Genomic DNA, 24,067 nt, shown 5'->3' on the forward strand with positions numbered 1-24,067 from the left:
CTTCGTTGCCCTTCTCTGGACACACTCCAGCACCTCAATGTCTTTCTTGTAGTGGGGGTCCCAAAACTGAACTCAGTATTTGAGGTGCAGCCTCACCAGTGCTGAGTACAGGGAGAGAATACTTCATTTTTGCTCATCCTGCACAGCGCTGTTAGTCACAGTGCATTTATACGTCATTTCTGAATCTCTGTAAATAGTGGTGCTGAGTGCCATTGACTGTTTGTGACTGCACTTCTATAGTTCCAGGCTTATCAGAGGGGATGAGGCCCTGAATGGTTCATTGTAGCACATATCCCACTCTGCTGCATGCTGTTTAATTATATCCATCATTCAGCATTACTTGATGAACCAGCTGTAGGCACAAGCATCCCTAACCTTTCATCAGGATAATTGCACTCTTTGCCACATTAGGAACTGGTTTGGGGCCAAGTCTTTTCCAAATACAGTGTCAATCCCTGTTTAAAAGTTTGCTGCCCCAAAGTAATTTCTAGCAAGTAATCTTGCAACAATGCATTCTTGGGGCAGCTGAAGACTAAAAGACCTATAAATCCAAATAGGTTATTTGTGTCACATTACGTCTTTAAATAACTGGGGCAGCATTGGAGGATGTTTTAGCACTGACTGGGATCATTGTGTTCTGAAGATGGGATGTGCTGTGCCAGTCAGGTGCAAGGTAGCTTCCTGATGATTTCTGTGGCAGGGGCTTGCAGGAACCATGGCTATGCATGCTCTATGACTGTCAAGGTCATTGCTAAACCTTTGTATAGGTGGTATTGTGTAGGCACTGAAACTGTTCCTGGAGGGTTCAAGTCATGTTTCTGGTGGCAGCTACAGAGCTATAGCTGAAGGCTGAAACACCCTGATCTTTCTTTTGTATGTTAAACTGATACAGGTGGTATGTCAAGAGATACTAGTGCTGGGTGTCATCACAAAGTGCCTGGAGGACCTCCAGGTTTGTGAACCATTGCAGTCCAGGAGAGGGGAGGCAGCCAGGACATTGCTTCAGGTCACTTCCTGCCTGCTAGGCAGTAGGGCTTGGCGGGGTTGAGAGATCAGCTGGTGACAGACTACCTAACTTAAATTCACATGCCTTTTTAGTAGTCTCTTCTTGAGTTGAACTAAAGCACTAGTTCTCTTCTGATCTCCTGATTAAATAAGGCTGTATTGGTTGCAGCTCTGTGGAGTATAGCAGTGAATGGGAACACCAGCCTCCCACACTCCCAGTTGTCTTCTCATCAGCCTCAGTTATATCGGTGTATTTGTATGTTCCCTTTGTAGTTTTCTTGCTAAGACCTTTTCTCTACCACATGTTTGTGCCCCTCATCCGAGCGGTGCATTCTTCACTGACTTACTCCAAAACAGTCCCAACGAATAGTAGGGCAGGTCATCAGCTGGCACAAATTGTCAAAATAAGATTATTGCTCAACCCAAATAAAGGTAACAAAACGTGACCTTCTGTTGTTAAAACCAATTAAGTTTCCTTCCATCAACTCTCAGTTCATTATCCCTTTCACCCCCAGGCCCTGTTATTCCATCTTTTGAGGCTCGGTGCAGAATTAATCTTAAATCCCATTAGCCTGACCCTGTTTTCCCCATTTTGCCTTCTGGTCCTTTGAACTGATGCACTCCGACAGGTTGATTCAGCAGCTCAGGGATCAGAGGGAGTGGCAGGCCCGTGAGGAGCTTCGGGAAGGCCTGCTTTACTCTGATTCACTTCACTTTTAAATGAGGTTTGTGAAAGGACCTCAGCAGCGGGGTCTCGATGGGAGGAGGAAGGGCCCTCAGCTGCATCCCTGGTGCAGAGAGCACCACATGCCTTCTCTGCTGATGGGGTCCCACCACTCATTTCTTGGGATAACCCTAGTTAGGAGATTAAAGCTCACCGTTGGATGGGTGTATATTCCCTCTTGTCTTTTCTTTGGAAAGTGTGGCATGGAAAAAAAAAGTTTCTTTACCCAAATACATCTTTCCCACTGCATCATAAGGACCATCTGCTCTCAGAGCAATGTGAGCCTATGTTGGACACTTTTTCTCTAGGTTTATGCCACGTATTAAACAGGGAGATGGCAAGACCCCATACCAATATTGAATGACTTAGCTCTACATTGTGGCCTCTCTCTGCTCCGTTTTCCAGCAGTGGGATGGTATTCTCAGGTTTCCTGCTGCTTGCAAGGTTAGCATGAGTGCCTTCCATTTCTTTATTGACGTGAAGAGCTGGATAGCCACTTTGTTGTGTGGCAGCAGGGAACGTGCCTGGTGAGCATTGCAGAAGGTGCTGGGCCTTTGCCTGCCATGCTTTCCTCTGCGCGGGGCCGGGAGGTGGCCCTGCAAAGAGAGGCTGTGGAGGGGCAGCTTCAGCAGGGAGCCAAGTGTGTGGGGAGGAGTGTTTTCACTAGAGTCCTGCAGTGAACTGCTCTTTGGTGTTTTGCCAGGCATGTGCTGATTTTGAAAGTGATGTGGGGAAGATATGATTTCATGGCTCTCATTTCCTGATATGATAAATGGGTGAGGGTGGGGCAGCGGGGTGAATCACGGCCCGTGGGGAGCACACAGTCAGAGCGAAAGCAAGTTACGTTTCAGAAACTGAGAAATGACCAAAATTTAACATTTAATCTGGAAAACTGCACCTTAACAACTATATCCAGAAAAGCAAAGATTTCTCATGAGTCTTAAGTTGCAAGACTGTCACAGCTGGTTAAGGAACACACAGCCCACAATGAAGAACTTCAAATCTGAGATGGATCTGCTGGGTACATCCATCTCTGGCATGCAGCCTGGCCTGGCCTGAGACCTGTACACGTGTCACCCTCACGCTATCCTCCTGCATGTGATGGTGAGGATCCTAGCCCCAGGGTGGGATGTCTTGGGAGGGGAGTGCCATGCACACAACTACGTTTCTTCACAGATGCTGGAGGGTCTCCACTCCGGCAGGACAGCAGGATCGCACCCCCAGACTGACAGTCGCCACGGTCTGCAGGCAAAGCTCTGCAATGATGAGCAGGGTGGCGAAGGCAGTGGTGTTAATAGTGCTTGTGACTGAGTTTACTTCACATAAAACATTCTCAAGGTCTATTTCTTCCCACTTCCTTGGAAGAAACTGAGCATTTTTTATTATAATTACTGAATCTAATGAAGAAATAGTTTTTCTTACTGACCTGTGCAAATAAAATTTCAGATGGAGGTGGGAATGTATAGATTAGATTAAGTGATTGGTTGCTTTAAATCTATACTCATATTTAATTTCTTATATTTAATTCTTATACTCAATTTTAATTTCTTCTCTTTTACACAAAACTCTTGGTAATGTAATTTTAGAGATGGTGAAAAAAATTGCTGAATATAAAATAGGCCATGTAAAATACACATGGTATAAACAAACAAAAAGATCCCATTCAGCCCAATATCTAGATTTTTTTTCTTTTAACCAAAGCCTCACTTATTTGAGTAATGGACTTTATAATTTCTGCAGCTCACTCCACTTGCTCATTTAATCAGTGATTATTGTTTTCATCAATATGGGATGTATCTGGTAGGCAGATGAGGTTCTACATGAATATGCAACGGCAGACAAACGCTGAAAAAAAGCAAAGCAGGGAGCATCATTTTGTACTAAATAAAATCCCAGTGCTTTGATAAACCTAAAAATCTATCATGTTTAGTTTAAATAATTAAATATCCTTGGGTATTAGCAGCTGGTGGGGCAAGTATTTAACTTTTTTTTTAAATACTTTTCAGAAAATATTATGTAGGCTCAGTTCTCTTTGTGAGATAGGATAGTCTTAACTCTTTATAGTGCTGCATCCTTACAAATGGTATCCTGGCATCGACAAGAGGATGGCTTGTGTTTTAGTCCATCAAGAGTTTGTGTGTTAGCTTGATCAATGTGGTGGTTTTCTATACTGATCTCGGAATTGATGCAGTTGTTTAGTATTGGAGTGACTTGTTAATGTAATAAGAGGTAAAGGCAACGTCGTAAAAAGTTATCTTGGCAAATACATTTCAACAGCTGTTGGAGTCATGTGGTAACTGGCAGCAATTACAGTTTCTGACACATTAATGAATGGGCCTTATGGAAAAAAAAATGATTGCCCAGGAACTTCTATGGAGAATTACCTACTATGAAACACAGAAGCAAGGAAAAACTTGCTGCAAAAAGGTAAAACTGCAAGAGCAGATCTCGGAGGGATAGGGAGACAGTGCTGATTTTTGTCTATAAAGTCCCTATCCACACATGCTAACAACACACCTTCACAGCCTAATCAGTCTAGCCTCTGAACTGGGAAACACCACAGAACTTCTGTTGCAATTTCCCATAGCCCATTCCAAGAAGAGAGGCAGGTGTATGGTCTGGCTTATGCTAACGTCAACTGAGTGCACTACACTGATTTTGGAGCATTATACATATGGAAACAGAATTAAATGCAGTCTTTTGCATAGGGCTATATCAGCCAGAAAGAGGATAGAATAAAGGTATTTTTTCATTGATTAAAGGAATTGCAAGAAGAAACTTATCTCACTGTCGAGCGTACTAAGAATATTAGTATTTTAAGGAACAAAGTAATGGGCAATTTGTGTACTGCTTTCTTCCAGAATGTGTCTGGTAGAAGAATAGGCAGAAAGTGCATTTACCAATGTTTCTGTCAATCCACAAGTTATTTTTTTTTAGTGGAAGAAAACCCTTACAGTCATAAAAGTTGATAAATAAGAATATACTGAAAAGAGAGAAAATAACACCCAAGACATTGGTGTGTTTTTTTTCTTGCAAGGTTAAAATTAAGTAAATAACGTCATTAAATTTAGACATTCTGGGCATGGATCCTCTTTAAACATGCATCTCAACGTAAATAGCAATGTGGCTTAAAGCTGTGTAGCTAACCTATTCAGGTACACTGCTGCTTCCTGCTCACTGTCTATCAAAATGATAATTTATGTCAACACTCAACTTCCTTATAGATGGAAATGTGAAATATGATAGACCTTTGACAGCATGATATTAAAATAGACTTTCCATGCTGAATTTTCAGCAGATAACGTGTGTTCATTAGCTTCGCACTCTGCATTCAATCATTTCATACAGTCTTAATAGAAAAAGGTTAAAAACATTCAGACTTGGACTCATTGATGTCATCCACCTAACCAGTGCAGTTTTAGCATGAAAATCACAAATTTTACCGTTTATCCTAACCACAGCTACCTTGGAAAGGTGCTGACTAAAGTGTTAATGGCAGCTATTAGTGGAAGGTCAGCTAAGGTGACAGGAACTTTGGCCTGCTTGTGCTTTGTCTGAACCCCTCTGGCTGCATGTGTCAAGGTTCCCATGAAGTTCTTCACAATATGTGCAAGTCACCTGCCCCTGCTTGCGCTGATTCTTCTCCTACCTTTGTGTCATTAATTTGGGATGAATTCATTTTGAACCAGAGCGGTGACTGTTGTTGCCTTGTCTTCTCAAAGCCTGCCATGTGGCATGGAGGGTAAATATGGACAGGAACAAGCAACTGATTATGCAGTTCAGGGGAGAGCGGAGTTGAGCTGAGATGTAGCATTGCTGCTGAGGATCCTGGTCCAGCTCCAGAGCAGCAACTGTGCCCATCCACAGGCCCCCTTGGCCCCAAGTTGGACACCTTCCACTCCACTCTGCTGCTGGAGGATGTTGCATTCTGTCTGCAAAGGCAAGAGAGACCCAAAACACGTATGTGGCTTATCCCTTACATGCCTGTTAACCACAGCAGGGGTGATAATATTTAACCATTGACTCTACCAGAGAACAAAAATTAAACCAAAGGTTATATGTTAGGCTATTTTGTTCAGTTTCCAGATTTGTGTTGGTGGGATCAAAAGCCAAAAAAAAGGTTGGAAACAAACTAAAAGTGTGCCAGACCCAAAATACACAGACTAAAATGTGGCTAGACAAATTCCTTGTACACCAGACAGCCTGAAGTGGGGAGCAGGCAGACATGGCAGCTCTCTCACTTAAATGGCTCTCACAGCTTTTTCTCTCTCTCTCTCTTTTTTTTTTTTTTTTTTTAATGCCCCTGAACAGAAACTTCTGCTTGTGAACATGAAATGAGTCAATGTCAAAAGGAAATCAGCTTACTCAAGACTGGCACCTTAGTTTAGGAGAGCCAGCTCGTGTTTGGAGCTGAGATAATGCTGAGTAAGCATCAAAACTTTGAGTTACTTATCCAAAAATGCTAAGCGTTTTGAATCAAACTATAATTTGAAGTGTTTAAACCCCACATTGCTGTATTTTCCCTTCGCCAATTTGTGTTATTTTAATTTCCAAATACAAATAATGGCAATGCCAGCAAGGCTTGATAAACATTTTTTACCAGCGCTGATAAAAACTTTCTTCCATACATGCTATTCAACTGAACTGACATCTCTTGTGAATGTAGTGGGAGAGGAATTTTGCTTTAGTACAATATATACCTTTAACAAGTTTTCTAACCCTTATCTAAGTTAGACACATGTCTCTGCCTTTACTTAAAAAATATTTGTTGGAAATATGCAATTACGGGCCTTTTTAGCAAAGGCTTTCTGTCAGGCACTCAAGCTCTGGGCTGCAAGATGAAAAAAAAAAAGATACTAGTGGTGATGTGCTGATCATTCATAAACCTAAACAGAGAAATAAATAGAAAATTGTTTAACAAATCAGGGTGAAACATTTCCTTCTTTTCTAGCAAAAGGCCTCTGAGATGAATGTATCAACACCAGGTTATTTAAGGACTAATTCATCCTGCATGTAGCTCATTTTCTTTTATTATTTTCATGTGTACCAGCTTCTGTGCAGTTGCACATTTGGAAAGAACTTCGAAAGCTTTTGTTATTCAAGTGGTTTTTCAGCGCATTCATTGTTGATAAGCATACCTATAATCTAGGCTTAGCGATTGCATACAATTAGATGTATGAAAGGAAACTACTTAATACTGTATTTCATAATTTTACTGTAAAATGCATAGGCTGCTTTAAAATAGGAGAAAGAGCTGCATATGACACAGTAGTACAGGGTAGTGTTTTTCTTATTTCTTTACTTTTTATCACAGCAGTAGGGATGCTCAGAAAATGTCATTGTCACAGACAAATGAGTTCAGGATGACCATGAGCCAGCACTGTGCCCTTGTGGCCAGGAAGGCCAATGGCATCCTGGGGTGTATTAGAAGGGCTGTGGTTAGTAGGTCAAGAGAGGTTCTCCTTCCCCTCTACTCTGCCCTGGTGAGGCCGCATCTGGAATATTGTGTCCAGTTCTGGGCCCCACAGTTCAAGAAGGACAGGGAACTGCTTGAGAGAGTCCAGCACAGAGCCACCAAGATGATGAAGGGAGTGGAGCATCTCCCTTATGAGGAAAGGCTGAGGGAGCTGGGTCTCTTTAGCTTGGAGAAGAGGAGACTGAGGGGTGACCTAATTAATGTTTATAAATATGTAAAGGGTGAATGTCAGGAGGATGGAGCCAGGCTCTTCTCAGTGAGGTCCAATGATAAGACAAGGGGCAATGGGTGTAAGCTGGAACACAGGAGGTTCCGCTTAAACTTGAGAAGAAACTTCTTTACAGTGAGGGTAACAGAGCCCTGGGACAGGCTGCCCAGGGAGGTTGTGGAGTCTCCTTCTCTGGAGATATTCAAGACCCGCCTGGACGCCTTCCTGTGTGATCTCATTTAGGTTCCTGCTCTGGCAGGAGGATTGGACTAGATGATCTTTCGAGGTCCCTTCCAATCCCTGACATTCTGTGATTCCTAAGATCAGTTCAGAGGTACTCCTAGGAATGAGGGGATTTTTTAGAATGTTTTGTAAACATCAGTGGGTTAAATCTCAAACCATCGGTGAGTTGTGCGATGTATCTGTAGTAGAGATGGACAAACTGGGCTACAACTGGACTGACCTCCCTGGAATAGTCTCCTTGATTATTACTTGTGCACCTAAGAGATCTAAAATTAAAGGACAGCTCTCAGCTCTTAATCTTGGGTGTAATCATTGCACATGCTGCTTCCTGACACATGGACATGTAGACCCTTACCCTTAAAGTCATTTATGAGAACACAGTGTGAAAGCTGCATCATTTCAGAACTACAAGTCCGCTACAGTTAAGCACATGCAGTTAAGTTCTTTCCCAGATCAGAGACACAGTGATTGCACTACAGCATGGTGTGTCTGTAAGATCCTGGGTGATTTAAATGTTTGTGTTGAAATTGCACTATAAAATAATTGGAAATCGAGTGGATTATGCCTAGCAAATAACTAAAGACAGGCAAAAGCAATAAGTTAGAAAGTTTTAATGAGTGCATGTGGTGAGTATTTTATTATCATAAAAGCTGTAGGTTTATTAGCTGATACAGGGCTGCAGTTTTTCATTCACCAAAAGCATTTCAGGGTTTCATGGGATATAGCTGGAAAACATTCCAAATAAATGAATATTCTATTTTAAAAGAATAATGAGACGTTGAGGGTTTTTATAAACTCCAAAGTTTGCTAAACCAATATCTCTAATTAGATGAAGAAACTCTCTATAGAGACTTTACATCAACGGCTGTGCACATAGCAAATGTTTTAAGCATTTACATATCAAATACTGCTGGCAGCGATTTGGCTGCAGTCCAGAGCTGTAGATAGTTTAAATCACATTTGTTCATTAATCCTTGGTGGAATTCTCTTATATAGTCTCTTTAGGATTTTCATTTAAGCATGTGCTGCTGCTTGTCAGCAGTGGGCTTATTTATTTGTTTCATGAATGCCATATGAAGCCTTGAATTTATAGAAAATAGGTTGTGGAGTGGCTCAGGAAGCAGACAATGGAATATATTCTTTTTCTCTCAGTAGATCTCCTTTGTACCCAAGCATTTATATACTCTCTCTAGGAAGAGGTTTATTCAGCAGTGTGACATTTAAAGAAGACTTTCACTCTTGTGTGACTCTGTTAGTTCTTTTCTTTTCCATAAGAAACAGACAATGGTTGAATGGGAAGCAGTAATTGAAAGTACAGCAAAGATGATTGTATTGCTAATATAATGTCTTGAGAGTCATACAACACTGGCAGAGCTGCACTGAGAGTAGCTGCATCCTGTATGATGACTGAGCAGTGCCTGGAGCATCAAAATGCAGAAAGCTAATGCTTTGAAATACACGGGTGTGACTTCCCAGCCCAGATGGCAGCGCTGTTGCTGGAGCAGAACTCTCATCTCTCAAGTACTCCAGTGAGCTGAGCTGCTAAGGCAATAGTTTTCGTATATTATCTTGTTCCTCTCTTAAACCTGACTTGAAAGACAAAACAAGCCATTTAAGACAACACTGTTGTAAAAGCAGAGGTGTTAACAGTCACTTAGAGCCTTCCACATGCAGTTGGCCTCTGAAATCGTATCCATCGTTCTCATTTTTATGGTATGTTTTACGAATGACTGCTGTTATGGGAATTGGCTTCTCTGAGAAATGCCTGCCATGCTAATATTTGTTCTGTGATAGAGAGTGAGAGCTAAATATAGCTTTCCATTTTCTTTGCATTTTTAGATGGCAGAGTCTTTTTTTCTTTGTACAGCCAGGTCAGGCTCCTCTGAGTCTTCCCTTGCTCTAAATTGCCTTCAGGGAGAGAGGAGGAGTTGGGAGTATCAGTGAGAGGGTCAGGCTGCCCATCCAGGGTCCGAAAGTGGAGCCCTGCAGTAGAGTCCTTTTCCTGTATTGTTGTGCTGCATTTGCGTGGCTGATCATCTTGCTATAAGTGTTTCCTTTGGGAAGAAGTCTTGTAGGTTTTTGCTTTTTTTCTGATGAATCATTCTGCTGTTGTATCCTTTCGTTAGGTGCACATCCACCCACATGTGTGCTGGCTGGCATGGTGTAAGAACCAGTACGGATCAGGGTCCCTTACTGGAGTAGGAAGATCCCACCCAGCTTCACTGCCAAGTGCTGCCATGTCCCACAGCAGATGCGGGAGCAAAGCTTTCAGAGTGCGCTGGGTGCTGCACGAGTGTGGGTGGGAATTTGCAATAATTCTCCCCTGTCTCCTGGATTACTCTCCTTCCTCCTCACCTCCTCTGTGCCTGGCGCTGATGCAGAGCTGCTGGCAGCTGCAGAAGCTGGTGAGCTGCTCTGAACACGTATGCTCCTTGCATAAGAGGGAGAGGGCAGCAATGTGGGATAGCCCCCGGCTAGGAATAGTTGGAGAAGGAACTCTCCTTGTGCCACAGGGGTCTTGGCAGCAGTGGCGTATCCTAATACTTTACAATAATGTGTTAAGTAAGATTAAATTAATAATTTATTGAAGTCAATGAGCTTAATCGTAATTACTCAGATGTACTGAAAAGAAGGTAGCAAAATCAAAGGCACTCAGCTCTTCCACTTCCAGGCTCTTGTGTGCACATCTGAATGTCTAACCACAGCGTAATATCATGCTTAACTCTGAGCAGATGAGTTTGCCCCATAATTCCAGTTTTCTTCTCTGAAGTCTTTTCCTTCTCTAGGGACCTTCTAGAAATAGTTTATTGGCAAAGAGCTGCCGGGGTTGCTGTACATCTGGGCTCTGGAGGGCTCTGCTGTCACAGTGATCCTGGGAAAGGAAACAGTGGAGAGGAGTCAGTGGGTACAGGTGGAAATACCAAAGCTTTGGGCACTGAGAGAACTTGTAACAGTTTTTACTTACCTCTTCTGACTATATATTTGCCTTCATCATCCTTGCTTCAGAGGCCCTTCATTGCTGCTTCAAACCACATGACCTCCTTGCCCCACTCTCTTAAATGCTTTCCCCTTGATGTTTGTTACTCAGGTTTTTTTGTTTGTTCACCTGCTTTCGTGGTACTCACCTGCCTCTCCACGGCAGAACTACACTATGTTTGCTTACACTGCTCTACACCACAGTAAGGGCTGGCTCCCTCCTTCTGCTCGCATCCCTCTGTTGCAGCTATAGGGTCTTGTGCAGCGACTAGCAGATAGTCGCTTTAGACAAGCCTAAATTAATCGTGATTAGTAATTTTACTCATTTTCAGTGTGCCATCTCCTCACAAGTGGGTATGTTGTTCTGTACTAGCCTGGGCTGTTTGAATTGCACCGAAAGCAAGCGTACGGCCCAGCCTGGAGGTGTGCGTGTCCCTACCTGGTGGGACCTGCTGCCTGAACTCAGGAGCTGCTCTCAGACCCCAGGTGCTGGTGTCACAGCACAGCATTGCCACAGTCACTGCAGTGCAGCTGCTTCAGTTCAGCACTTCAGTATTGTTCCTCTAGGGAATACAGCCTTTGTCTTTGCAAAATATGGTAAACGTATGAAAAAAATCTCTGAGCTGTGGCTGGAGAAGCATCGTCGGCAACGCCAGAGGTGCCGGTGTGTGCGCACAGTTGTGGTGACTCCCAGGTTCCGTGACCGCAGGTCGCTGCGGCTGGCAACTGTTAAGCACTTCCATGCCTGTGGTGGGATGGTTTTCTGGGGAAAAGTTGGGCAGCTTGTAGAAGCTCTGATCCTGCTGTTGCCTGTTGTCTCACTAATGTTGCGTGGTTAACATAGCAATTACTTACTGTGACCAGTACTGTGAGTTGTCACAACAGGCACACTTACGTTTCTTTTGCTGGGAGCGTGTCAGTAGGCAGGGTAATGAAAGTTCCTTTTGTCCCCTGTATGTAGCAATAAAAAAGGTGTTAATATTTTTTTTTTTACCTGTCAGATTAGAAAATGCATAAGAAGAAAACTCTTCCATGCATTAAGATTACAACAGTGACAAAAGCACTAAAGGCAGAAATCACATTCAGATCAGATTAGTGCTTGGGGAGAGAAGCTGCCAAGATACTGTTGCTTCCAGCAGGCTTTGCCCTTCCCTTCTGGAGAAGCATGGAACCAGGACTGAGCAGGCCTGTTTTAAACAATTTTAAAGCCTCATTTTAATTGTCTTGCTCCAGCTTTTCATATTCCAAAACTGTCATTTACAAGCAACCACATTTGTGATTAAAGTGAGTTACAGCTGCCTGGAAGGGGTAGCAGAATCCACTTCTCAGTGCTAATGCTTGCATGTAAGAGCAGGCATACAGGAAAAGAGAATAAAAGAAAATAATGCCAGAAAATAATGATTAAAAATTAAATTTAGTCTGGGTTCAGCTTAGCAGCTGTCCCTAGCCCATTCTTGTGCTTGTAATTTAGGAGAAGTTCATGACAGACTTTTACACTGGGACAATGTGGGGTATTCCTGGTGAATGAATGAGCAAGTGTCAGTGCAGTAAAAGTCATCCCTTCCTGGGCAATGCTAATGAAGCAGGGCTGAAGAGAATGAGGTTAACTAAAGATGTCTAAAGCCCAGCAAGACCATAGGAGAGATTTCTATGGATTTCATTAGATTTTGTCTCAAACCTTGAGGCAGTAACAAAAGTATTATCTCGTATGAGAGCTGCTTTCCAAGCAAAACCATTGCATATATGCATAACATCTATTTACCCTTACCTTTCTGATGGATCAGAAGTGACTAGGAGACAGAGAGATGATCTATACTTCGTATGCAGATGCACTGCAGCCCTAGCACTTGTCGTGAAGTTTGAAACAAGATTGCCCAATCTGCTCCTTGATAAAGGAAATAGTTTATGAACCCAGTCCAGGGATTTACCTGAAATGAGGACATTTTTTGAAGACCTCGCTGGTGAGTTCACTTGAAGCAGATGGTAAGCTGAACCTTCATGTCTGTGACCTTGCCCACTAAGGCAAAAACAAACCAAAAGATATTTTTGGCAGCACTGTCTCCACTGCAGCACCATTGTGGGTGGGCTCTGGAGTTTGGGCTAGATTTCAGCTACGTCAGTGGCTTTTTGGGTTGCAGCAACCTGTGGTCTCCAGGAAGTTTTTCTTACTGTCACTGTTCCCTGTCTTCATCAGCAGGGTCTCGTCTGTCTGCAGAGCTGCAGCCTGCTCTGTGCCCAGACAACCCTCTGGCTCTCGGTCCAGGCTGTGGGGGGGAAGCCACAGGGTCTACACTGTGACGGGCAGACCACCACCAGCGTGTCTGAAATACCCCTCTGGAGAGGGGCACCAGGCTCTCGCCGCACTGTGGGCAGCCCACGCAGTACCAAAATGGCAGAGTCCGACCCCAAAGTCCAACAGAGCAGTTGCTCTTTCCTTTATCTGATTCCTACACAGAATCAATCTTGTTTCCATACCTGTGTGCTACCAAAAGGTTCTGAACTTTTGATCTAACTTGGCTAAATTGTTATGCAATTGTGTAAGTTCTGACATATGAACAGTCCCATTGAAGTGACTGCTGTTCCTTACATCCTTCAAGTTGCCCATGCATTAAAGTACCTTGCTGAATCAAGGACATTTATATTAGCCTTCACTATCTTCCAAAAGTAACAATTGCTTGTTTTCCTTTTCTCAGGTTTTCCAAAGACTTTCTTAATCTATTTTCACAGCTGTAAACTAAGGGGATCTCTTCTCTTTGCTTGGATTAGACACCAGGACTTGGAGGGTTTGCTTAAAACCAGCAAGCCCAGCACTGCCTTTTGTTCTCTTTAGTGTTTGGCCATGGTTGTGCGCAGGGATGCACTCATACCACTTCCTTGGCAGACTTGCTGGTGTGTTCAGACAGTGCAAACACAAAGTCAGTGTTTCTCTTTCCAGTTTTCCATTTCAGTCCCCAGTGTATATGCCATATTCTGAAATTATTGCCATGATCAGCATGTATATGCGCTTACTGAGCACCTGGTTAGCCTGCTTACATCCTGGGACACCTCAGACCTGAGCCAGGGGCTGCTCATGAGAAAACACTAGTAGCAGACCTTGCTTTGCTTTGTCAATATCTTCTGAGTTCCTTTCTTACTATAGGACTCACCTTTCTCTTCCTTAGACCTCTAACTATAATCTTGACCCTAACTCTGGACTGAGCCCCAGCCCAGGGGCTCAGCCACGTCCCCAGGTTGAGCAGTGCCGAGGGTTGAGTCACCAGTAGCCCTGGAGCTGCTTTTGCAGCCTCCGAAGTTCCCCCAGGACACCTGCCCGGCCAAGTGCTCCCATCCTCTGAGACTGAACCCAACCCCACAGGGGACTCGGCTGTTTTGCTGTGTGGCATCTCAGCAGGCAGGCACGGTGCGCTGGCCCTGCTGCCTCCATCCACCCTTGCTGCAGGAGGGGAGTAACAGGACCTTATTGAGGTGACCTCAGTAAAGTAAAGAAGATGGACCCCTCTGTCCCAGCTGGCACACCTGTCCTTGCTTAACATCAGATCTACATCAATGAAGTAAAAAATGCTTTGTTTCCCCATCAGTCTTCTTCACTTGTCACCATCTCATGGAAGTCCTCCCACACACACAAGCTTTCTCCACACTTTGAGTTCACTGGAGGATTAGTTTCCCATTTCTCCCTGTGCTGCACACCTGAAAATGGCACATTTTCTCTCAGCCTCTCTACTCTCACATCATCCTCCCTCCCTGCTAACAGCACAGCTCACCAGCTGACTGATCCTTCTCCCTGGTGCCTTGCCCTCCGACTGAGTTTAATAACAAAAGGAAATAAAAGTGGGAACTGTGTGGATGCATCCGTCAGCTCCGGCCTCACACACCAACTGCAGAAAGGCTTTTTCCTCAGTCTGTGTTTGTGCTGTGTTACACTAGGGAAACTGATAGCGGTGCAGTATGTATCTTAGTGTGTTTTAATCAGTAGCTACTCTCCCTATCCCCATGACTTTTTTCATTTCCTTCTTAGGAAGAAAATACTGGAAATATGTTGCACTTGTTACTTTCTGTTTTACCACTGTGGTTAATAAAAGAATTTGTGCCAGATTTATGCTCAGTGAATTATCCCTGAAATTTGTGGAGCTATAGCAGAATTTAATTTGGCAGTGTGGAGTTGATGTTGGTCCCAGTCATGTCTTCAGCTTTCCATTGCCTCACTTAGAGAAAAAAATGGCCCATGTCTTTAGTATTTCTCAGAGGAAGTGCCAGAGGCACTGTGGTGATGTGGAGACTCTGCTGCCACTGTACATGAAGAAGTGTGGTAGCAATCTGTGCCAGAGGCATTTAGGAAATATGCCCCTGAAGGCAAAGTTTTCTGAAAGGTGAAGAGGATTTTAGCAACTGCATTAGCATCTATGGCACGTTCAGTACCTTTGATTTTCTTTTTAATGTCATGTGGTGGAATAATTCAGAGATGATGTGCAGCATCCTCATGATATTGGGGCCAGAAGAAGCAGTTTGAATGAAAGCTTAATAGAAATTCAGTGTGCTCCCATGCTGAGCACAGAATTAGTTGACCGCATAAATCTAAATGTCAAATAACTAGAAAGTTTTACCAAATGGAAATGTGATGTTTTATTTCCATTCCTCATGTTGTCAACACATAAAAAGAAGCATACTTAACTGAAAAAGAGTGAAACTCTGTATAAGTTGTGTTTTTTTAAAAAATAATAGTATTAAAAGTTGGACTGAGACACCACCAGTGTTTTCAAGAAGTGGGAAAATATGAACTATTAATTATTTTGAGAGCTAAACATCATGTGGGCATTTATAAGCGTTGCCTAAAAAGTGAAAAAAATTTAAAAGTCTGTATGGCAGCCCCAGGTTCATTGTTAGAGCACCGTTGGATAGCGAAATATAGGTTGGTGAGAAATCTAGAAATGATATTTTATTGAGTAGTGTGGATTGTTACTTCAGTTGATTTGATTTTTATCCTGTAAGGAAATTAAAGTTCAGGCACTTCCAAACTTGGTTATGTTTCTAAAGATCATCTTTGCGTGCCAGCTTTTGCCTAGAAACTCACCCAAAGATGTCAACCATTGAAACCATTTCATGTGGAAGCATTGCTAAGTAAATTCACTAAATGCCTATTCATCCCAGTAAGATGGAGAATCATTGGAGCAGCAAATGTGAAAATCTGCACAGCTTACTACACAGAAAGCAGTTTTCTGAGGTTGCCAAGTTGAGATGCAGAGTCTGACCCTGGGAGGTATTACAGCTCACATGAGTGAGCATAGAAGGAGGGTCTCAGGCTCCTACAGCCTGGTCGTTTAGGCTCGTTGATAGGCAGATACTTCATTTGGTCCAGGTAAAATCAATGAGATTATGAAGATAGTTTACAAGGCTGATAACATTTCTAAGTTGTTGCAGCCTGACCCCAGAAATTAAATGTATTTTGTACAGGACTCTGGTTTAACTTTGTTTTCTGTGGCTTATAATAATGAAATGTTTTCAAGATACAGAGCTGTTGACAGCTCTTTTATCTTTAAGGTTTTTTGCCATCAACTCCATTACAGACCATTGCTTAAATGGTGTTGTACCTATAATGTTGTGGTCTTGAATGCAACTCAGGAGATGAAGATCTTTTTAATATGATTTATTCAATTTTCCTAAGTATGCTGACCTAGATAAATAAGGAATATTTTTGCACCATTGTTAAAGAAATAACAGACCACAAAAGCTGTCAAGCATAAATACATTCTTGGACACGTCAGCTGAAATTTTGAAAATACTGGTGTCAGATTGCCAGTCATGCTAATTGGAATTAGCCTTCTAAATTTCTTTGTTCCTATTAATTATATTGGCATTTTGACATCCAAGTTCTCTTGCTTTATGCATTCCAACCTCGGCCTCTTCTCTGTTACAAGGATGAAAACAAATAAAATGCCAATAGATACTTCACCAAATTCCCTAGGAAAGATCTAGCAAAGCATGTAAAATGGGACTATCAGTGCAGTCGTCTCAGATGGATTTTCATACTTAAAAAGTGCCAAGCAGTATTACTTAATACATACTCTGTTACAATGCTTAAAACATCTGCCAAGAATTGATCAGAAATTCGTTAAGATTTAATAGAGCTATGCTTCTTTCCAAGTATGCTTTCTTGACTAGAGGGAGGCAGTGAAGTTTAGCAGCAGGATGGAAGTTTTTTCAGCGACTGCCTCCTTCAAAAAGTCTGAGAATGGTTCCCAAATGAGAACAGTAAGTATATAAACTACCCTAGACATAGTATTTTTCACAGCGTAATTTGTGCATCTTTTGTTCTTCTCTTGCAGGACAAATGACCAGCTAGTAGCATTCCTGTCCAGATATCGTGATATGAACTTCTTGAAATCACATGGGAGGGACAATGCAAGGTAAGCTGGCCCTTTCCTCAGCTTATTTTAATGATGGCACTGTGAATTTTTGCATAATGATGGTTTTCCAACATTACCCAAGTGAAGAAATCCCTAGTGCAGGAAAGAGAAGCCAATGAGGAGGAAACCCTCTCCTGAGGAACAGTTGTTTATTGATCCAGAATGGCTCCTCTGCAGAGTTGGTTTGCAAAGGTGCTTTTGTCAGGAGGCAGACATTAAGCAGACTGATGCTTGCTCCCACCTTGGCACTTTGCACAGATCGGCGTTTCGGGAGCAAGTGGTAATTACCCCACACAACAGCACTTCCCTGCCCCCGTCAGTCCCAGCCACACTGGTGACCAAGACCTGCACTAGACAGGGTCTGTAGCAAAGCCTTGTCTAAGCAGAGCATGTCTACAAGGTGTGGGAGCCTGTGCCAGCCTGCACATGCTAGTGAGGGTGAGGATGGTGACTAGAGGGTTATCATGATCTGCTACAGTTTTGAAGTCCTTGGATAATTGTCCCTCTTCATCTACCCTGTGCAAGTCTCATGGAGAAGAGAATGTTCTGTGTTTCAGCTTTGTGGTTTGAGGGAGCAGTAGTGACCAAACACTCTGTTTCAAAAAGATTTAAACAACCTCTGCAGGTGGAAGATCTTTCCCGTCTGATTGCAGTGGTCCTCTTTTCCTCTTTATTGGTAGTTTTGTATCATAACAGCAGTCTTGCAAGAGTTCCAGCAACTCTGTATGCTGAGTCCCAGCAGCTTTGCACCTGAAAATAGTGTTTTATTCTGCTTGGGTCTCCAGGTCATCTCTTTATTCTGTAAAATGTCAAGCATACTGTAAGGCTGGTTTCAGATAGTGTACATACAGAGTGTGACACACAGTCACATGTTCAGCACATCAGGTCAGCACATCAGGTGGGTAGAATAATACACAGGTCTTGCTTGTTTTTTGGCTGCTCTTGCTCTTGTCACTAGATTTATCAATTTTGTCATGTTCCTGTTTAAATGAAGTCCTCACAAGCATTCATCTTGTGCATGCTGAAATTCTATAGCAGGTAGTAAAAAATAATACTGTGAAGAATAATATTGAAATCTAAGTTTACAGTTTTCACAGGAGAGTCTCTGGTTTGGGAAATGCAGGGTGTCAGAGTGATTGACAGGCTCAGCTCTAGCTGGCAATAGTGATCGACAGCAGAGTTAAAGTACAAAAAGAAAGAGAAATGGCGAGGGAAAAGCAGTTGGTCTTTTGCGCCTTTTTGCTCCTCTGGTGCACCTGATTCTTCTCAAATTCCCTGAGCTGGCAGAGAAAAATAACTAATGAATTATGACATGCATCAAGCTGGTTTGAACGTGCCAACCTCAGCTGGGTTAGAACAATTTAGATCAATTAAACACACTAATCTGGTATTAATTTAATAATGAAATGAGCTAATGTGCCACTTGTCCTCCCCTCACAGGAATAATAGCCCATTTATTAGTTCAGTGGTTCCCTTTGACTGTATAAATAACTAAATACCTTTTAGCCTATTACAACATGTCACTGTATTTTACTTTTTCTCCTGGATTTCTACCATAAGTTCTCTGTGCATCAGGGAACATAACGTGGGACACGAGTGCAGATTTGCTGTCCCTGTCTGCTGTGGTTGTGCAGTCTCCGAGTCCTGTAAGCACTCCCACTGCTGACCAGTGGATGAATGGATCCTTTCACATCGCCCCTTGGCACTTCCCTAGAGTTTCTATCAGGGAGATAGAGTGGCTCCCCTCCTCCTGGATAGCCCAGATAACTGTAGAGTCAGGACTCGAGCCAGCAGCTGTGGAAGCCTCTGAGTAATATTGGTGTTTGCTAAAAATGTATTCCATTGGTGTCAAAAGCTGACTGAGGAGCATTTAGCCCTCTGTTTGTTTGTATTGCGGGTGAATTTCCAGCTCTCCACCTACTAAGTGAGAAATTGTATCTAATGTGAAGATCTCTAGCCTGTTCTTTCAGTTTTAGTGTTTCAGTAACTCGGTCTTGTCTAAACCCGTAAATGTACCATCTGCTCTGCCCATTTGACACAATTTCCAATTGACTTTCATTTTACACCCAAGGTGTGTTAAGCTGTGGTCATGCTGGTGGGGTATTATCCCTGTACTTAGAATGATGAAATCCTCTGGGCTGAAATACTTTGTATAAGCATGGGCAGGTGAGATGAGACCAAAGACCCATTTAGGCTGTCACCCCATGTCCTGCTGCCTACAGCCAATGTCCCCAGAGGAACAGAAGAAGAGGTGGGTAGTGGTGCTACTCCTTACAATATTCTCCCAGCCTCCCCTGACCTTTGCTTGGGGAATTTCCATGGCTAAACTTGGTTACTTGCTCATTTAAGAGTAAGGGATGATTATTTTTTCTATTAATTTTTCCAGTTACTTTTTAAATTTTGCCGTTTGCTTTGCCTTGTCAAAGCCCTGTGGAAAAGAAATATCCCATGGGGGAAATGGTATGGCCAAGAGCTTAGTAAGGTCTAGAAGAGCAACAGCCTCGAGGTTTGGCAACAAAAATTAAAAAAAAAAAAAAAAAAAAAAAAAATCTTTTGGAAAGGATTTAGGACACGGGCCAGTCTCCAAGTTATTGAGTAAGAGGAGAAAACTCCCTTGGGACATCCTATCTCAAAACAGACTGGAACAGGATTTCTTTATTTAAAATGGCTAGTTGAAGCCATGATAAGGGAGGGGACACTGGACTAAACTGACTGCTACCCCATGTACAATAATAATTTTGCTATTCCAAGGTGTTTTTCTCAAAACATGTGAACTAAAATTACAGGAACTCAGCATTTAAATATTAGTGAAAGCAATGTGTAACACTTGATGCTACTTTTAATTTTAATTTGTGGATGAATAATGGCTCCTAAACAATAAGCTTTTCAGCTGTCTTAAGTCTGCTCTGTAAACAACTGGAAACTCTGAATTTTAAGTCATTGTAGTCTTTGGATCATACAACAGGGAGAGAAAGATTAGAAGTGCCATCTTCAAACTGAAATGCTTATACAGCTCAATTACAGTGTGCTTTGTATTCAGGCCATGTTCACAATCAGTACATGTTTTACTGCCAGATAAGGAGAGAAACCAGGCTTCCTTTTATAGAGTGAAGTTTTCTTTTAGTTATGCCAAAGTCATTAAAAAGTGCATCACTCTGATTTTCCTTTAGTGGCTTCAGAAAGGGAATGGACGTGAAAATGGCTCCTTAACTCAGCTGGAGAAGCATTATTTCCTTAGAGAGCTGGGTGTATGAAATGAAATTGCATACAGTGGCTGGAGTCATTACCTAGTACTTAGTGGGCAACACTTATATTTTCTTCTCTTTTCAGTGTCATACACCATTAAAAGCAAAAGAATAACCTGGTAGGTGTATAAGCTATTACAGTTTGGAACACCTGGAAGATTTTTTTTTTTATTATTTTTTTTGGCAGGAGCAGCACCTGGCTGATGTATTATAAAATATAAAGACAGTTAAATGTGACATCTTCAATGACAGGTGGGAAAAAGGGGTTTTTTTAATAGACACCATGCCACAGTAGTCATTTGGGAAACAGTGTAAACATGCTGCGAAGGCTGGATGGTGTTACATCTTAGAGGAGTCTGGAGCTCATAGGCAGAATACAAACAGCTAAAGAAAAGGCCATTATAAGTTTGTTATGTATCTGAGTTCTCCTCTTTTGCTGTTTTTTTTCTCATCATTAATGCCAGTCTTCACAGTTTTGTTGTTCCCTTTCTGGCTTCTGGGTTCCAGATACTTTTAGGGATGTTTCAGAACTGTATGGCTTTTAGTAAGGAGCGTTGCAAACCCATCCGAGTTCTCAGAGGTGAGAGAGACCTTAACTCCCGAAAGGCTGGAGCGTGTTCCCAGAATCTCCACTTCTTTCAGCCCCGTTCTGCTGATGCGTGTGTTTCACCACCTTTCCAGACATGCCATTTTTCCACTGTGGCACGTGCTGTTCGTTGACATTCTGTGTACCGGGCTGATGGTGGTTTGGCAGTCAGTTAGAAAATGGATCACATGGTAAGTGCTATTGTGTATTGCATTGATGAATTGCCCAGTAAGTACCCACACACTTAAGAAAAAAAATGGATATAAAAAAAAAATAGTTTAACTGTTAGGTCCCAGCAGCGCTTACCTTGCTGCTCATGTGGAATCTTTGGTGGTTCATTTGGTTCGAATTTCCCTCAACCATACTTTTTGTTAATTTTTTTAGCATTTCAGTATTCTGAAGCACACAGACTAAGATCTATTTTTTGCTTGTAAGTAGTTCAGCCCAACAGTTGCGTGTGAACTGTGGTGACCGAAATAGCAACATGGATCTTCTATGCAAAGAGGCTGCACTTATACATTTTAGACATTACAGCTAACTTTCAAGTGTTCCTTATTGCTGTATGCTAAGTGTTAGGGGAGCCATAAAGCCTTCACTGCTTTGGCTTGACAATTTGTGTCCTTGTAGGGCTTTTATTTCTGCTCAATTTTGGAAAACAATGCTAAGTTATCAATGCAAAGAAAAAGAAAAATAGGTTGAAGGTGATAGGAAGATGCAGTAAAAACAACCATATGGCTTGACATGGGACAAAACAGGATGGTTTTTCGTCTTGGTAGAGTATACAAGCAAGATCATCCACCAGTGCAGGAAGGTGCAATAAGTGAGAAGGTTTGAAATAGCCATAATTTATGGGGTGGGGCGGGAATTAGGAAGGAGGTTAAAATTGAGATACTGGTAAAGTAATCAGAAATCTTACTGCTATCTAAGAACATTGAGCTGCACACTTCATTTTCAGTGGTATAAATAGTAACATTTCTGTCCTTTCATCTGAAGTCCTGAGACATTTTATAAAATAATCCTTTTAAGTTGGACGTACATTATTGTCTCTGTTTTACCCAGAGCTCACAGGTCCATAGCCTGATTTGGTAGCTTGGAAATGTGTATAGAAGTGACTCACACTTGCCCTCGGTCACTTGCAAAGTTTGAATTCCCATTTCCTTTTCTTTCTTCAGTTGTCTAGTATGCAGATCCCAAGCACATCAGAAACACTCAGTGAGATGCTGTTGTGGTGCACGCCCAGGTGTGCTCTGCACGCCCTGTCCCTTGGCATTGCCTGTGGCCGCTGCAGCAGCTCTCATCTGTGGGCTGTGGTGGAAGCAGCAGCGTGTGCTGTAGCTGCTCCAGCACCTGCATCACATAGCTGAGGTGCCTTCAAGCTCAGCTGCTCAGGCCCAGCATCATTTCCAGGTTGGAGATCACTCGGTTGTGTGGGTGTTGGGAAGAAGAGGTGAGGGGACAAGAAATCTTCTAGAGAAGGTGTTTATTGGAGACAAACAGATGGCAAAATGTCAGGTTTCGTATCCTTGAGACTGTCCGTGGTGAATTCACGTGACATCTCTGCGCACTATCATTTGCAGTTTTCTCCTCATTTTGCCTTTTTTATATAAAAAGAAACAAAATCACTTGAGTTGTGGCCTCCCTGATCATGAGAGAAAGCCATTATATTATTGCCCTTGTAAAAGCTGTTCCAGTGTTTCATAAAAGATACTTAAGAGTGGTGGAAAGAAACCCAGAGGAAAGTCTTTGAAAGTCCCTCTCAAGCCTTGTACTCACAAGGGACTGTATGGAACTGTTGTCGAAACAAGGCAATTCCTAGTGGAGTCATTACTGCAAAAAATAGACTGCAAGTTTCCTACAACTAACAACAATTTTAGATACTTTTTTTTATTTTTGGACATTTTATGAGTTTGCTTCCTGACTTGCAACTTTAAAATACTGAGAAGCATTAAGGCTTTTTAAGACAAGAAGATGGAAAGTAAGATTTTTCAGTGGAAGTTATCGCTTAGGAAAAGGTGGACAAGAAGAAAGAATCATAAGGAATTTCTTCTAAACGTGATGTGATATGACTAAAGCAATAAATGGATATACTGAGAAAATTACATGTGAAAGAAGCAGAAACAAACTCTGCAGAGTATGAGACGCTGATCATAAAGCTTGAAAAGTCTAATTATGTCCATATAGAGATGGAATAATGACCAGATAAAATGTGTGTATTGATTGACTTTCAACAGGATCTTGTGTGGAATACCCTAAATGCCATGGACATTTGGTTTCCATAAAGTTGGAATTGATTGAGAAAGTCCTTATTTAACATAATATTTCAAGGTAGACTTATAACTTGAATGAGCCAGTCAAAATACTGTACCATTTTTGCCACGCTGTAAATGATCTAAACCTTGTATTGTTCAACATTTATGGCAGCAGACCAGTTGTCTGGCCCAGATTTACTTGCACCTTGAACATAAAACTGTTTAAACATACATTGGAAACAAGTGTGGTAATGTGGACCGTCAGAAAATCCTTCCAGTAGAGCTGCTTGGTCTCACGATGACTTGCAACCCAACTCCTACAGACCCACAGAAATTGCAGGATTGGATACAATCCCTGTCCTCCCAAGGTCGGATCCCACGCTGTCCTCACCGAGGGGCAATTGCTGATCCCATGGTGCGGGGTTGACCGCCCCTCAGTTCACACGCCTGCCGTGCTCTGCTGCTCCATGAGGTCTGGTACCCTCCCATCTTGTAGGGCATATAGAGATAGGAATGACAAACACTAATCATATTTTAAAAGTCAGATTTCCGCAAGTTCCTTGTTAACTTCCAAGCATTTAGCACAGTGGGCAAAGCTACTACAAGCATTTCAATTTCTGTGCTTACTTACGGGTTTGACTTTTGCACATGAAATAAGCCCGATGTTGCTATAGCAAATCCAGTCAAGAGAGAAATTCTTTATGATATTGTTGATGTTTGGTTTTGTGTTGGCATTAAAGCTTAGGGGGTGTTAGGATAGTGTTGTGTTTATTATATTTTCTTCAGAGTAAGGGAATTAAAAGAAAGATAAGAAGAATTCTGCTTTTGACCTCATAACATTTACATTTGCATTGAACACATTGGAAAGCAGGTTACAATTTTTGTTTCTCCCTCTATTTTCTTCCATGGTTTTTATCTGTACTGAGAGTTTTTTCATAGCCTTTTGAAACAGCA

The 24,067-nt window shown here is 42.2% G+C and overlaps 1 protein-coding gene across 1 annotated transcript in view; it reads left to right on the top strand.

The window, feature by feature from the left end:
* Positions 1-24,067, top strand: part of XYLT1 (xylosyltransferase 1) — a 90,473-nt gene that overhangs the window by 37,888 nt on the left and 28,518 nt on the right. The window contains exon 5 of the mRNA XM_010163118.2: positions 16,953-17,033. Coding sequence (XP_010161420.2) covers positions 16,953-17,033 — 81 coding nt within the window. The remainder of the gene's footprint in view (positions 1-16,952; positions 17,034-24,067) is intronic.

Source organism: Antrostomus carolinensis, unplaced genomic scaffold, assembly GCF_000700745.2.
Source record: "Antrostomus carolinensis isolate BGI_N321 unplaced genomic scaffold, ASM70074v2 scaffold17762, whole genome shotgun sequence".
NCBI lineage: Eukaryota > Metazoa > Chordata > Aves > Caprimulgiformes > Caprimulgidae > Antrostomus > Antrostomus carolinensis.